Here is a 17,279-nt window from a genome sequence, read left to right as displayed (position 1 = left end):
AATAACTAGAATTCCAAGAAACATGAGGATCTAACAAGTTTTGATACATTGAAGAAGCTTGGTTTTGAAAATCATGCTTGTGGATACCAGCTGTTAATGGTATTTTTTTTATCGAAGAATTTTTTGAAAGCTTGCCTGAGGCAGATTGTGCAATTCTTCCACTTCAGGTGATTTACTTGAATATGCAGACATTACTTCCAAGATCACAATGATCAGTTGGCTAATTAAGTATGCTCCACTAAATAACTATTTAACAAAGTACTTTAGAGCATTTTTCTATTGCAACTGGAACTGAAGTCAAACATTAATGAAATCATGTTCATTTAGCACAAATCCTGTGATTTACAGCAGTGTTCAAGTATTTGTTCCTAAATTATATTACATTATACATTGGTGGCCAACTTAACATTGCCCCAAAAGCCTTCCTCAGCCACTATTGGACAAAACTAACTAGAACAATGCATTCTGCAGCTCATTTCGGGGGTGGATATGTTGAACTTACTGAACATCTCAGAATTTCTGCTAATTGATTATTACTTCATTGCTGCCTGGTTTCAGCACTAAAGAGAATAGCCAAGAAGGCAGTTAGTGAAATATTGTTTGTCAGTAAATTGGACACTGATCTGTGCATGCAAGTAACATCTGCCTACTTCCACGCTGTCTCCCTGAAGTTGCAGAATGGCACTTTCTACAATAAGTTATTTCCGCTCTACATAAAAAATATATGGTGGCAGGCCAAATCTGCAAGGTTGACAGTAACCTGGAAAACCATGTCAGAGACCCTTTGTGCAGGGTGTTAGTGGGTAGAGATGAAGTACTAGCCCACTAAGAAGCACACAGGGGAAAGTTATGTTAGTAGGAAAGGAGGAGGTTACCATTCTGAGGGGAAACCCGCAATCCAGGAGGTCATAAGGCTGAACAAGGAATGGGCAGGGCGGAAGAGAGAGAGAGCAAGGTGTTGGGAATGCAGCCTTTATGCAAGCATGCTGGAAAGGAGCACTACCAGGCTATGCTATAGCATGGCAACACACTGTTTGAATGCTACAATATATGTACAGTACAACACACAGGTTCGCTACAAGTAGGTTACAAGCTCTATGGCAATATTGACCATGCTAATCCAGATTCAGAGCAGATAAATGTATCTGATCTACTATATTCACTTTCCCCAAAATTATTGTCATGTCAATCAGACGTATGTTTAGGCAACTGTGTAATAGGTATCATGGTAAGCAATGCAGCACAAAAATTACTTAGATGCTAACGAATGAGATAGCACCAGCATGGATTTTTAAAAATTATGAAATGTGGTTGCGAAAGCTAATTAAAAAAATAATTGCACATTTTTGTGCTTACATATGACCTTGTCCTATAAGAGCAGGATAAACCACTGGGCTACCCAGATTTGTTCTAGTGTTGACTGTTTTAGGCTTGTAGCGCAGCTCAGAAAGAGCAAAAAAAGGAAGGAGGTAGCGGTAATCAAAGGGAACGGAAAACAGAGTGAGTGCTTCCGTTCCCTTTGATTACCCCTACCTCCTTCCTTTTTTGCTCTTTCTGAGCTACGCTAGAAGCCTAAAACAGTCATGACATACCAATTCGCCCAAACTGCCATGCTTTTGTTCTAGTGTTGCCACACAGTAACAAAATTTTCTAACAAATGTAGTGTACCTTAATTCTTTTAGTACAAATGCAAATGTTATCATAATTATACCATATTATATGATAAAAATACAGTATTGTCATCATACATCATCACCTGGTGCTGGAAATTTAGTTAGCATGGCCAAATTGCATCTGCGTGCATCATGCAGTTTAGTTTAGGAGTAAAACCACATCATAAAAATACAGGGTTGACTGCATACAACTAGAGTGCATGGGTTAAAGCGCAAACCAACTAAATGGTTCACAATACTTGCACTGTAATTGAAGGCATTCTATCTACTATGTACAATTACTTGTGAGAACTTGCAGAGTCCTAATTAGGCCAATATTAATTGTACACTTCAGCGTTATCTTCAATAAAAATGCCAGTTTCAAGCCAAATGTCAGTTTTTTATAAATGAGCTTCTGCAGAATAATTTCAGCATAGAAGTGCAGCTCAGAGGCTTAGCCATTTTACAAAGTATACTGATACAGCATAAGGCATTTCACAACAAGAAGTAAAGAGTTTAATTTCACAATGTTGCACAACTTTTGCCGGATGAGGAATATATAATGATGTACCTCAAGATGCTTTCATATCATAGAGTGCAGAAGAAAAAAAAATCAATTACTTTAAATGACAAAGTAAAAAATGTTATATAAAAGAAATATCAGAAGAAATGCAATAATATATGTTTCAAATAAATTTTACATTACATCAGAATGACTATACATTGTTATGAGATTAATAATAATTGTACAAGCAAAATGTACAGCTAGTGGACCTATATCTTCTCATGTATTTAATAATTCACTTCTGCAACACAATGCTGTGGGGAAGCCAAATTTGGGATTGCTAGAGCATATTAAAAAAACCCACATCAGTGCAAGCACCGCCTGCTAGGCTGTTCTGCAATAAATGTGCTATATTCTGTTGCTTACATCACCTCACTACTGTCTTTTTGAAAACTGAAGCATAGTTACCATGTTGTGCTAGGTGTCAACGGAGACGTATAGAGAGATCTCAAATTTCAGCCTGCTGATAAGTGACAAGAGGCCAAATCATTCAAGAGGGACCATTCATGTATTACGCTTTATTAGTTCTTTATATCCAGCCTCATGTGCCACTCACTCAGCACATGGTTATGGGAAATTATCTTTAACCTGAAGCATATTTTGCAAAGGTTGCTCTTGTGTGGGAAGCCTGTCTGCTGTTTCTAGCAGTGCATCATTTCCATGCCCGTCCGTGCCCAAAGGGTAAAGTTTTAATAAATAACGCAATGCTAATAAATTGTATTTAGTCTGTTATATAGAACAGACTCATGCTGGGTTGGGTATAGTGTGCACAAGCTATTACTTTACCATTTTGCATCAGAATGTGGTACTTGCCTGCTGGTCAATTTTTGCTTTATGCTTACGTGTTGAATAATAATAAATTATGGGGTTTAATGAGCCAAACCCACATCACAGCTGTGGGGAACTCCATAGTGATTGCTCTGGATTGATTTTTATCATCTGGTGCTGCTTAATATTGATTGAAGTGAACCTGCACACATGAGAATTTTCACTTTCTGCCTTCATTGGAACATGAGCTTCATCAGCACAATGCTGTCACTGCTGCGTGGAGCTAATGTGGTGGGTAGACCAACACTCGAAGATCAATTGGTGATCACCGGCTTCCAACTGGTTGAAAGCTTGCATATCATGATACAAAGAAATCGGAGATGTGTACACACTGGTATTACAGTGCTTTTCTTAAACAGTTATGCCAGATCTCCATGTTAAATAGTAAAGGAATCATAAGCACATACTGAATGGCAAGCAAAGACCATGCATGAGACAAAAGCAAAGCTTTGTGCTTACTGTCCAGGTACATCAACCATCGGGCATGGACAAGGCTGGCAATCAGTTGGCGTACCTCGCCTTGCGTCACCATAAAAACCTCGTTTGCAGGTTTCACAGCTTGGACCATCCGTATTGTGCTGACAATTCTGCAAAGAAATCACGCCACAGGAGCATTTTTGACCGAGGCAAGCAGTTTCCTAGATTTGTGTTGTTTTTTCACTCTCGCAGCTCATGACCGAACCAACTAGAACATCACCTAACTCAGCAAACTTATTAGATTTAATCTTGACTTCAAACCTTGACCTTGCCTCTCCGGTAATACATCTACCACGTATCTGATCATGCGCTGCTGACCTTTACTCTTTCTGCACCATCTGTTCAAACTAGCTAAATGAAGAAAGCCATACACAACTACAAGAGAGCTAACTTTGATGCCATAAACGACAAGCTAGCTGAATTTATTGCAGTCTTTATTCATGGTATTAATGACCGTTCTGTCCAGTCTAACTGGAACATGTTTGCAGCTCAAGTCGGATGCCTAACAGTACAATACATTCCTGTCCACACAATAACTTCTAATCCTCAGGCACCATGGTATAATAGCCATATACAATGTTTATATCAAACAGGAAAGAATGTCTTTATCGACTAGCTAATCAGACACCGAGTGAATCACACAGAGCAAAATATAAAACTGCTTCTGATGAGTATGTAAATGCATTGAAGGTCACCAAGTTTAATTTCCAAACTAATGTCCTTCCATCATTGCTAAGCACCAATGTATCAAAATTCTGGGGCTTAGTTAACCCTTCTGCCGACAAAAGCATCACATTGAATGATCCTTCCAGTGAACCTGTTCCTGCTCACTCCTGTGCTTTGGTTTTAAACACAGGGTTCAACAAAAACTTCTCGAACGAAAAAACCAGTCAAAAACACAAAGGACAAGAGGAGAAGTTCACACCACAATGACTGGACTATCAACTGAGGTTTATTAGAATCGGTGTAGTCCCAGCAAGGCCAGCAGAGCATGCGCAACTGCATCATCACTAATCACACACCATGAAAAGACAAGAAACGTTTCTATCGGGACCGACTTAGAAATTCAAATTCTTTTTCATGTAAGCGCACCGAGGTTGTACTAACGCAGTCATCACCTAATAAACTGATGTAGTACGCTTCCAAGATTTCTCGCACTTCTTTGCCCTTGCCCCTACCAAGAATCGTCACATTGCTAAACAAAGGATAACAACCACACTCATTGCAATGGCGAGGCAAGTTTGCACCGTTATCTGACCCCAGGGAGGAGTGGTGCTCACGCAGGCGGTCATTAATACATCGACCGGTTTGGCCTATGTAAAATCTTTCGCACGTGAGAGGGAACTTATAAACAACCCCTGCAGCACATGCCGTGAAACGGTTTTCATGCTGCGTTGTGCAAACATGGTTCCTTGCCCTGCCTCGAGAAATGCGTGAACACAGACCCGAAAGCTTACAAGGGGCAGAAAACAGGGGTTGTTTATAAGTTCCCTCTCACGTGCGAAAGATTTTACATAGGCCAAACCGGTCGATGTATTAATGACCGCCTGCGTGAGCACCACTCCTCCCTGGGGTCAGATAACGGTGCAAACTTGCCTTGCCATTGCAATGAGTGTGGTTGTTATCCTTTGTTTAGCAATGTGACGATTCTTGGTAGGGGCAAGGGCAAAGAAGAGCGAGAAATCCTGGAAGCGTACTACATCAGTTTATTAGGTGATGACTGCGTTAGTACAACCTCGGTGCGCTTACATGAAAAAGAATTTGAATTTCTAAGTCGGTCCCGATAGAAACGTTTCTTGTCTTTTCATGGTATGTGATTAGTGATGATGCAGTTGCGCATGCTCTGCTGGCCTTGCTGGGACTACACCGATTCTAATAAACCGCAGTTGATAGTCCAATCGTTGTGGTGTGAACTTCTCCTCTTGTCCTTTGTGTTTTTGACTGGTTTTTTCGTTCAAGTATGTACCAACTGGCCCAGATTTCAAACCCTTCTGAAAAACTTCTCGCCATTATCTAGCTCCGATTTACCTTTCATGAGTCAGTATAATTACTCAGTCATGGATCTCAGTGTCATTGATACATCTGGTGTTGCGCAACTCATTGCCAATTTAAAATATCAGACTTCCCCAGGTTACAATACTATAAGTACTAAATTTTTGAAGAACACATCTACTTGCAGTTCCGTCATATTAGCAAAACTTTTTGCACAATCAGTGGACGCATCTACTTTGCCTATACAATGGAAAACTGGGAAGGTGGTTCCCATCCACAAATCAGGGGCTAAATCTTCTCCCGCTAGTTATAGACCAATATCTCTCACCAGCATCTGTTGCAAAGTGCTGGAGCACATCATATATAGTCATCTGGTTAATTTTCTCGAAAGTTCACGTCAGCCGCATCATGGTTTTCGGAGAACATATTCGTGCAAAACACAGCTCATCTTGTTTACGCACAAGTTACAATGCATTCTAGATCAATCCTCATTTGCTGACTGAATTTTCCTAGATTTCTCTAAAGCATTTCATAAGGTATGTCACAAGCTGTTACTATACAAACTAAGCCTTCTTAATCCTGACTGTAACCTCTTAAAATGGCTAGAATGTTTTTTAACCAATCATTTTCAGTTTGTCAGTGCTAACACTAAGGTATTCACTAAACACTAAAGCCTTCACTAAAGTATGTTCAGGTGTACCACAAGGTTCTGTACTAGGTCCTCTTTTATTTATTATCTATATTAACAACCTTCCTTTCGAAATATTCTCAAATATTCACCTTTTTGCCGATAATTGCACTGTTTTTTGCAAAATAAGTACTCTGATGACATAAGTGCACTGCAGGTCAATCTAAACATTATTTCTAGCTTGTGTAAGAAATGGCTAACGGAACTTAATATTAACAAATGCAAAGTAATAAGAATATCTTGAGCGGCTCATGCCTTACCTAAGTATTACCTGGATAACATTGCCCTTGAATCCGCTGACAGATATAAGTACCTTGGAGTTCATATTACGACTAAGCCGTCATGGGCTGTTCATACCAATTACATAATTAACAATGCCAACCGGACGTAAGGTTACTTGCACTGAAATTTTCATTCCGCTCCGCCAACTTTAAAACTACTGCTGTATACAACACTAATACGCCCAAAATTAGAATACGCATCGGCTGTTTGGGATTCATGCCAAGTTAATCTAATTAATTCTCTTGAACTTGTTCAAAATAATTCGGTTCATTTCATTCTTTCCATCTGTAATAGAACTGCAAGCATAAGTACTATGAAAACTAGCCTCAACTTACCACCATTGGCTTCTCGCCAAAAAATATCCCGACTAGCTCTGTTTCATAAATTATACTACCACCATGTGCTATGAACTGATTTAATTACGCCACCAGTGTATGTTTCTCATCGCATTGACCATTCCCTCAAAGTAGGGTTCGTATCGTGCCACACCAAAAGTCTTTTTTCAGTTATTTCTTCCGCGAACATCTCGGGAATGGAACCACCTTCCTCCAGACATTGTAACTATTACAGATAACAATGCCTTTAAACAAGCACTAGCTAATATTGTATAAGTAGCAGCTATTTTGTACTTGCCAAACATTATTACTGTCTGGTTTTCATAACCTGACTGTTTTTTTCACTTGTACCTTAGCTAACATTGCATAATAACAGCAATGAGTATTTTTTCTTTTTATTATAACATACTGCATTCTTGTAACCTTTTAAACTGTTCATACCACTCCCCTCTGCAATGCCCCTTGGCCTTGAGGGTAATACAAATAATAAATAATAATAATAATAATAATAATAATAATAATAAATAAAGCAGAAACCTATTAAGAGAGCAACCCAGTAACAGAAACAGTGATTAACATATCTTGAACATTCTTGATTAAAAAAAAAGCTTTTGTGTTTGATGCTTTGAGAGACAATGGGCTAAATTCAGCTTCCATTTGTTGTCTAGAATTAACATGAATGCCACTTGTCCAGTCAATGACAGGACTACTTTATGCACACCACGATGCCAGTTGCTGGCTAAGCTTCCTAATATGTATTTGGTTTTTACTGTATCAACATTGAGTGCAACTTTTTCACTGTGTCTATTGCATCTGTGCCTGTTCAGTGGTACAGAGGATGAACAACTTTTTGAATGATTTCAAAGAACTGAATTAAATTCTGGGGTTAATGTGCCAAAATCCCGACAAGGTTATGAGGCACGCCGTAGTGGAGGACTCTGGATTAATTTTGACCACCCAAGGTTCTTTAACGTGAACCCAATGCACGGCACAAGGTCATTGTTGCATTTCGCCCTCATCGAAATGTGGGATTTTGAAGAGCTGATCCAGACAAAGTAATCGGAGTAGTGAGCTAAACAGTTGCATGGATATAATGTACAGTGTAAACAGACTGGCAATGCTTTAAAAAATAGGCTGGGGTAATCAGAATGAGCACGATTATTTACTAAATTTGTCATAACTGCCGAGCAAGTAGCTCTGCATGGCATGGAAGTGTGCTTTTACATTGTAAGCAATGTCTCCACACAGAGGAATAAAAACATGGGACTGAAACTCTCGACAAACCTAGTTGAATTAGTAACTGGCATAAATCATTGCAATCTACGCATGAGCAGGCCTGGAAGAGGGCACAGTGAGAGGGAAGAGTATGACATTGATGGTTAAGAATAGAGTGCATAGGTGTCTGAGAGATGGTCTAGCATAATAGTTATTTGCTTATGATTATGATTATAGATTAAATATTGAATAAAGTAGCATACACACATAATGACTTTCTACAGCTCTACTCGCAAATCAAGAGGTACTGTGGAAAGTTTAATACATTTGATCAGGATAGCAGCAGCTAAAGTAAGCCTTACCAGACAGCGGCCAGTCTGTTGGTCACAGGAATTCGAGTGGCCGTTGCAATTGCAAGGGAGCACGCCTTGAACGCACTCGCCAAGGTAGGGTCCAGATCGCCGTCGTATGTAGCCAGGACCACAGTTCTAGAGAATGAAATGGAATATTCATACAGCCACCCAAACATATAAAAAAGAAAGTTCTTTTACCTAGTTCCTAGCTCTTTTTAAAAATAATTTTACCTTTGCTTTTTAAACATACTAAATTTTTAGCCCAAGTAAAGAGCATTTTGCCACACATAAAAACAGCAATCTGAATTGCATGCCACTACGTGATATTATGACTTGTCCAGGTGACTTTTGCTCATTCAAAACACTCGCAACAAGTGTGGTTTGTATGAACATGACAGCTCCGAGTATTCCCCAAAAATAATTGAAGCATTATTCATTTCTGTACACCACACATTACATTACATGTAATGTACCCACATTAGAACAAAATCCTACCTCACAAGAATTTCCAGTGTAACCTGTTGGACATGAGCACTGCTCCACAAAAGAAGCAGGAGGGTTCTTGGGACTTGAATAAGAAGCCGAGTCCATCTCGAGGCCATGAACACTGAAATAGAGAATGAGGTAAAATGAACGCAGGATTTGAACTGCAAAGCACTAATGCAGGGGTGTGTGATGTTTGTTCTGAGAAAAATTCCTGATACACAAAGCAACATCTGAACTTTTATACATACATTTATTGTGACTATATACATTCATAAGTGTATAAAGGTCAAACCAATGAGCGTACTAGTAACAGAGTCGGATGAGTGTGTGTGTAAAACTATATGCATTTGAAATAACTACAACTGCAAGATCTTCCATCGGCCAAAGTTATTTTGGCCAATTCTAAAACAACGAAAAGAGCTGACAGTGCTGTTATAACCGTTTTAGATTCCCGTGAGGAAAGCGCATGCACGTACCTTGACTCTGCCAGTTCACTGTCAAAGCTGGCTCGAATAAAAATGCCTTCTACATTTTGCAGCACAAGCATGATGTCTTCCCTGGTGGCTGTGTCGGGGCTACCGATGGCACTGTGTCGGGCATCCTTGTGCCATTCGCCCTAGAAACAGAAACAAAAGCAATCAGCTCATTAACAGGGAATTACAAACCAACCATACAGCTAGCTACATAGTGGATAAAATGAAAAAAGAAATTTAATCGACAGCCACTGAAACTACACAAGATGGATACTGCTGCCTCAGGTCTGCTGCTAGTATAAAAAAATCCTATCATATTCTGAGGTCAGTAACTTCACAGTACAGTGCCACATCAATTTAACCAACTTAAATACTTTGAAATTTTAAACACCAATAAATTGTTTTAGTCTCCTGAATAATTTCTGTAGAAGGCAATGTACTACACCTGTTTTGCAATGAACTTTTGCACTGCATTTCTAATCTTTCACAATGCATGGGTACTTTGATTTGCATACTGCACATGGCATTTTGGAAATCTTGCAAGCTCACAGAGTTGCCCACCCTTTGCCAAGCTAATCATATGACTCATGTCAGCGCATTTACACTGGTGTAAATAGTATGTTTTCATGTGCAGAGTCCTCTGTGTGATCCAGTAAATTGCAGCTTACATTATATAAAGTAATGGGCTTCAATATTGAACAAAAAACATTGAACATTGAACAAAAACAAAACAAAAACAACAAAATACCTAAATCATGAGAACACTGCTTTGGTTATGCCACTTTAGCTGATGCAGCTGCACAATTTGCATCTGGACATTTCATTTATGCAATTCTTCAAGATATTATGCAATAACAACATATCTAATAATAAGGCTTCTATAAGGACATAATAATTTCTTTGCACTGCTAAAGCATTAAAACATTGGCTTAACAAAATTTGCAATTTGATGAAGTTTATGTCTGAAAATGAGACTTTTATAGCTGTTAAATGATATCACAAGGCATGACAGTATATTAAATAGTAAGCTCAGTTCTGTAGAAATCAGTTCTGCAGAAGCCCACAAGGTGGATGAAAGTTCAGAAGGAGAAATTGTCATCCACTCGACTGTAGCACGAAGCTACATATCAGGTTTCTCAGAAAGAAAGCTTCGTGGTTGATGGAAAAAAAAAACAGAGTCCTTCGTAGCTTCGTGCTACAGTCTGGTGGATGACAATTTTCCCTTTCAATAATTAATAAGCTCTGCATCCAATTCAAACTCCTACCTCCACAAATTGTACTTCAATAGTATTGTCTCTCAGGGGACCATATGACTGCCTCAGGGTGTGATACAATGTGATCCCATTTCCTCTGATGATAATGTCTGCAGCTTGTACAGGTCTTGACGATGCTTGGTACCTAAAGGTGTACTTGAGCTGACCTCCATAGCTGTTGATCTGAAGGCACAAATAAAACACTTTTGACAATTGAAAATGCTGAGAAGACAATGAATGTTTAATGTATAATTATATACTTAATCATTTATTAATACTGTGACTTCATTGGGGTATCTTTGTAGGCCAAGGGGAATTGGCGGGCATAAAATTTAGGGGTGTGTGAATACTCAGATATCACCGAATTGAATCAAATAGTGAACGTTAGTGATAGTGAGCATCACATAAGCTTGAGGTGATGCTCCAGATTTCAGAATCTTTGACAGGTGCCAAATGACGCGCTGAATCTAACAATGAAACTGCATGGACGGCATCTGCTCTTTACTGTCAGTGCCAGCTATGCGCAGAGCAGTGATTGAGTCCTGTGATATTTTGTCTGTCACGCAGATTGACCTTATACTAACCCACCTGCCGTCAAGTTAGAACAGCCCTTCTGTACTTCGTAGGAAAACTGGAAAGCAAAACTTTTTATGCAAAAAATAAAACATTGCCGCAATACACAGGGCCACTATTAAACTGAGGACCTCAATGGCATTCAGTACAATAGAACGTCACTAATTCATTAGTTTCAGAGGAAAAGAAGCACTTGGTTCTGCTCAACAGAAAATCTATGGAGAAAAAACGTTTTCCAGATCTTCATATAACTGAGCTGTAATCAGTTCTGGCTTACTAATTTGGCATTTTCTTTAATAAGAGCAGACCGTACTGCGTATCTTGACTTCTATGTATTAACTTTACTGACAGCTTAGTACATTCTTGTTATGCAATGCTAGGATACTCCTGAGCATGTGCAGTACAGTGTTTTCTTGCCAAAATTTTGTAAGCATAAAACTCTTGTGAAAAAGTTTTTTTATATTTGATTCGATATTCGGCTTTTTTTCTTGATTCGATTCGAAATCTACTATTCTGTATTTGCACACCCCTAATAATAATAATAGGTGCATACAAGAAAACTTATTCCAAGTATGATTGACTGTTGTGTTACACCAAGATTGCCAAGATTATCTTAGTCAATAACATTTCTGTGAAAGAAAAGGTACAAGTATTGTTTAATAATAACTTTAACCATATTATGGTTAAAGTTATGCATTTATGCACAGCTAGTCATTTTCACTTTACATAAATGGTGGAGTAAGCCAGACCGTATGAGCTCCCTATGGAGGTGCCATCACTGCTTTCTGCAGCCTGCACAGGGATTAATAAAACATTTTCTTGGACGAGTTAATTCATAACTGAGAAGAACAAAACAGAAGCGCAAAAGAAACAAGGACGAGATGAGTGACACAAGGTTAGGTTAGGTCAAGACAAGCACCAGTCCTCTCTACTCGTCTTGATCTTGTTTTTTCACACTGCTGTTTTTCCTTCTCCATAGGGAGCTGTGGCGTGCCTAGGGTATGCCGGTCAACACCACAATAAAGACCATGTGGGGAAATCTGGATTTTGAAGTAGCAAACGCTTAGCAGGCCAAGAAGCCAAAAACACTGACGAGTGGCACAGCATGGCCTGCTGGCAAAATGATACCAAATTATGCGCAACCTTATGCTCCTGCACAGCAGTGGCGCTAAGTAGCAAACTCTAAACTCTGGTGAACTCTTTAAACAATGGGGATGGGAAGTAGGCAAAGGTTGACAAAGGAAGCAGTGATGCTGAGTTTACAAACGAACCAAGAATTTTGACAAGGAAGGCAATAGCAGCATTAAACACACTGCAGTAATTAACCTTCTGTCACTCCTAGCTTTCCCTTTGGAGCATTCCATGAACCTTGATGCCATAAATTTGGCTGCAGTTGCACATTCCATCAGACGAATTGCATAGAATAAACTTAGTGAATGGTTGAAATCCGGGCTAGTCGGTACAAAGTTGAAAGAAAAAACCAGTTGCAAAACACACAGCACAAGAGGAGAGGTTCACACCACAACGACTGGTCATTGTGGTATGAACCTCTCCACTTGTCCAGTTGTGGTGTGAACCTCCTCTTGTCCTTTGTGTTTTGTGACTCGTTTTTTCTTTAAACTTAGTAACTTATTTCACTATCACTGAAATTCATGTTAAATAACGTTTAACTTTTTAAAATGTGGTTATAGTGTCTTAAGTGGTAAGGTGTAAAATTTTTGCAACAAAGTGACCTGTTTAACAAAAGATTTTAAAGGTCCCAAGTGCTTAGTTATAAAGACTTTTGACTGGATAAATACTCAATGAAATTCTCCAAGATGCATGGATCACCAACAACACTTCTTTCGTATTGAAATGTAACCTTAAGAGCATGAATGAAATATGTGCCAAATTTACAGGAAATACACTACAGGTTTATTGTGCTGTACTTATAAATATCACATTTCTTCAATAAACCTCAGTTTGAAGTAAGCACCAGTCCTGTGTGGTTGTCTTACACTTGTTTCTTTTCACGCCACTGTTTTTCCTTCTCGGTTATGTACCGACCCAAGAAAATGTTTTAAGGTTATTTTCATTTTTGTCCTGATAAATTCTGCTTAATTTACTTACCTGATTTCCAAGAAATTCTGCAGGCAGGCTCCAGTAATAGTGAACAGGTGCCTCTGATGTTTTTACTTGGCTGTCTATCTTGAACTCTCGATTTGCAGGGTTAGAATGCACTGCATTCTGGTTAGGCCTAAACTTTTCTGTGACATCCATGTAGCTTCCATCGGGAAGAATGCTCATAGTGGCAACGGACACTTCATTGGCTAGAGGAATCTGGCAATGTTGCAGAAAAAATAGAAGAAAGTAAGCATCATACAGCCTCATATGCAAGGCTTTTTTAAAGACTTGCTCACACGTAATGACATCTATAAGCATTCCTGCTTTCACTATGAATTCATAATGCAAAAACGGGGTTAAGGTGTGCATACATGGACACAAGAGAAGAGAAATAGACAACACGAATGATGAAAAGGGGCTTAAGGTACTAGAAATGACGCTTAGAACGACAGAAAGCCGAGCTAGTTCGTAAGGATTCATAATGCAGAAAAGGGGTTAAGGTGCGCAGACACAGACACAAGAGAATTAAGAGAAGTGGACAACAACGCCACGAACTAGCTCAGCTTTCAGTCATTCTAAGCTTCACTATGAAGTATCTTAATTTCTGTGAACATTTGCAAGGGTCTATCAACAACCATTCAAAGTAGTTAATGAAATTTAATGTAGATGAAAACATCCTTCTGTGCACAGGTGAAAACAATATGGATGCTAATGCTTAAACAACAAATCATATATGTAGTTTAACCAGGAAGGCTGAGTAAAATGATGAGAGACAACGCACTGCATTAAATTGTCATCCTTAAAGCTGTTTACTTGCCATGTGACCTAACACTAATGTTACTGTCATAATGATCACCAAGCAATCATACGCTTATAAAAACTGTATGTTTTATAACACCATTTGGGCTTTTGCACATTCAGATACGTTCTCTTTTTATTAACTACAGCCAGTTTCACTGAAAAGTGGAACTGTTTTCACTCCGCATGTTCTTGAGAATATCAACATCCAAGCATGGCCCAGCAGCTTCATATTCTTCACCTTCAGTCCTACCTTTAAGGGACACTGAAGGCAAATATCGAGTCAAGCTAAAGTGACAGATTAGTGCTCGAGAATCTCTACGGCATCAATATTATCGCAAACAGAGACTTAATAATCTAGAAATTGAGGTAAATGCAAGACGTGATTAGAGACTCCCCTGGTACATTCAAGTACTTGCCCGATGACGAAAGCTCTCCTCAGTTAAATTTTGTTACTAGTACTCAACCACTCATTGCAAAAAACATCCTTCTATTGCAAGATGAATTAGAATGCTGCTTGTCCAGTTCTATTTCATTTTTAGAAAAAGGAACTCATTGAAATTACCCTTGACAACAACAACACAGGCAGTCAAAAGGTTTCGTTTTCGCTTGACTCTGCACCGCCCAAGCTTTTGTGTTGGAGTAGTTTCGTTATTGTGTAGTGCTGTGCTGGTTTTGCTGGCTCGCGAAAGTCACACAAACTTCAAGTAGCAGAGAATTAAACTTCCATGTGATGTCACGAGATGCCCGAATGGTCTACGCCACTTGACCAAAAAGCAGCTGCAGCGGCGAATCCACCGCTCTGTCTTGGCTCGGTACTGCCACCTGTAGGATGCCGTTTTACTCACCGACAGTAGCAAAGGGTGGTGACGGCGTATACAATGTCACCATTCCCCGGGTTAGGTGGTGGGAGATAATTTCGAAAATGGTATTCGGACCCTTCAGATGCAGTTTTCTCGTAAACTATGTTAAGTCTTTTCTTGGCATGAAACAAGCGTTGCGAGCTTTTTGGAATGGTATTTAACCAGTCCACGTCGCCTTAGTATTTGCCTTTAGTGTCCCTTTAAGAATTGCATTAAACCTTGCTATAACAAAGTAAGTAAAATCGGCAATTTGCTTTGTTATATCGAAGTTCTATTGTATTAAAATTCAACCTTATATTCAAATTAGTACAGTTGCCGCGAAATTTTCCAATTATCAGGTAATCAAAAAATCAAACATGAACGAGTAAACAATTCTTTTTGATGAATTTGGGAATCAATGACGAATGATACGGTCTCAAGCCATGTAGACGATATCTTCACATCTTCCGCGTGCACTCCGCCCCTGTGGCTGATAGTGTTGCCTGCACCGAGATGACGCTATCAGGAAAAGCGCCTGCAGTGGGGAGCGAATGCTTCGTCTGCCTTGTGCTCCAACAGATTGCTGAAACTAGAGATTACGCAACCTCCAATACTAAACACGTGGCAAGATATAGCTAGTTTACATGATGCCACGCCGACTCGGCGTGGCATCATCTTTACATCATCTTTACGGACAAAGGTTGTAGTTGGATTACGTGTGGTTGCTTGCAGAATTGGCATGCTTGGCAACCCAGGTGAGTGTGGTGAAATGAAAGCTTAGCCTGCACAAAAATGCGTACAGTGCACACAAAGTGCATGCACAATGCACAAGTGTTCAGGGTGGCACATAGAGGCAGCCGTGTTGTCTACGGAAATCAGTGTGGGTGTACAGTGCAATGGGAGAAGCCATGAGGCATTGTGAATTTCTTGATAACACTTAAGTGGCCTAAGTTAGCAAGCTTCTCACCAACAGAATATCAACTGCAGAAATAACCTCAGAGGATGCGACTTTATACACTGCATTGACACATAGAGGAATAGTGCATACTGAGAGGTCATGGCCGACAACAAACTTGGAAAAGGAGGATGTGGCCTATACATAGATACTTTCCTGAGTAAGCTTTTCTGAAATGATCAGGTCTAAATTTAGGGCATTTCAATGTAATAAAGTTTTGATGAAATCAAGCAGTGTGTCGATTTTTATGACTTCGACATATTAATGTTTAACTGTATTAGCCTATTTGTTATTATACATAAATACATGTTTCACATGATGAAAATTTGCCAGGCTCGTAGTTTTCCTGCTGCCAAAACAGCCCTTACTCTAAGTAACTTATCTTTTGGAGCATAGTATTGCCCTAAAAAGGACGGTATGTAGGGCACAATGGTACTCCATACTGTAACTATTGACAGCGGGAAACGACATGAAATACGCGGACGGACAAGCACTGACTATCAACAGACAAATTTATTGAAAGCACAGATATAAATTAGCAATGATGCAGGTAACAACCGAAAATTACACATTAAAGGTGCACTTAGCATTGCAATATCAGCAAAATCCCTAAAGAAACTTGTCGAGGTAATGTGTCTCTGACTCATGGAGTGAAACAGACGAACGCACAACACACGTTTCTTCTGCCTTATAAACGAAGTAAGCTTCCACTTTCTCTCGGACTGATTTCCATACCTCGATAGTACTTTGGTTTTTTGAAGGCACTGGAGCACAGCTGCTCCTGCATTACTTGCAGTGCAAGGCAAGATTCGAAGATGGCAGATGGAAGAAGGCAGCCATATGTTTCCTAAGGTGTACATTGATGCACCTTTCCTTCTGGCACACCGCACGAGACGGGAATTTCATACACCACTTTTTTCTTGCATTGAACATGCCTTTCCTGCCATTGAACGCCACACACTCATTGTTCCTGATCTGCCCCTCTGCCCTATTATGTATATGTAGCAGCACAAATCCTGTCCAACTTGTTCTTCCCTGAAAAATGCAGGAGCGGCTGTGCTCCTGTGTCTTCAAAAACCGAAGTACTATTGAGGTACAGGGATAAATTAAAATTTGGCTCTCAATACCCTGGACAAAACAACATAAAAATTCAGCCTGTGGTGAAAGAATACATGTCATATTGATCCATGAGCGATATAAAAACATGTAGCCCACCTTGACCAAAACCGAAATGCAAGTGAAGCCTTAGGTCGATCAGCACTGTTCTCCAGCAGTGGCCTGTTCTAGTAGAAACTCTAGATTCTGTAAAGGTCACTTTACCTTTAAAAGCAGCTTAGTGATTGCAATTAAACCTACGCTTCTCTTTCTGTTCTTTATTTTCAAACAGTATCTAGTCATGTGTACAGTGA

General features: G+C 39.5%; 1 protein-coding gene across 29 annotated transcripts in view; it reads right to left on the bottom strand.

Moving 5' to 3' along the window:
* Positions 1-17,279, bottom strand: part of trol (terribly reduced optic lobes) — a 604,861-nt gene that overhangs the window by 212,542 nt on the left and 375,040 nt on the right. For all 29 annotated transcript variants that reach the window (XM_065435395.1, XM_065435391.1, XM_065435373.1 and 26 more), the window contains 6 exons: positions 13,282-13,491; positions 10,612-10,782; positions 9,350-9,489; positions 8,883-8,994; positions 8,397-8,522; positions 3,505-3,632 (listed from right to left, as the gene is read on the bottom strand). In XM_065435395.1, coding sequence (XP_065291467.1) covers positions 3,505-3,632; positions 8,397-8,522; positions 8,883-8,994; positions 9,350-9,489; positions 10,612-10,782; positions 13,282-13,491 — 887 coding nt within the window. The remainder of the gene's footprint in view (positions 1-3,504; positions 3,633-8,396; positions 8,523-8,882; positions 8,995-9,349; positions 9,490-10,611; positions 10,783-13,281; positions 13,492-17,279) is intronic.

The sequence above is a fragment of the Dermacentor albipictus genome, chromosome 2 (genome assembly GCF_038994185.2).
Source record: "Dermacentor albipictus isolate Rhodes 1998 colony chromosome 2, USDA_Dalb.pri_finalv2, whole genome shotgun sequence".
In the NCBI taxonomy this organism is placed as follows: domain Eukaryota; kingdom Metazoa; phylum Arthropoda; class Arachnida; order Ixodida; family Ixodidae; genus Dermacentor; species Dermacentor albipictus.
The sequence above is the reverse complement of the archived record's forward strand: the minus strand, read 5'-3'. Positions and strand labels throughout refer to the sequence as shown.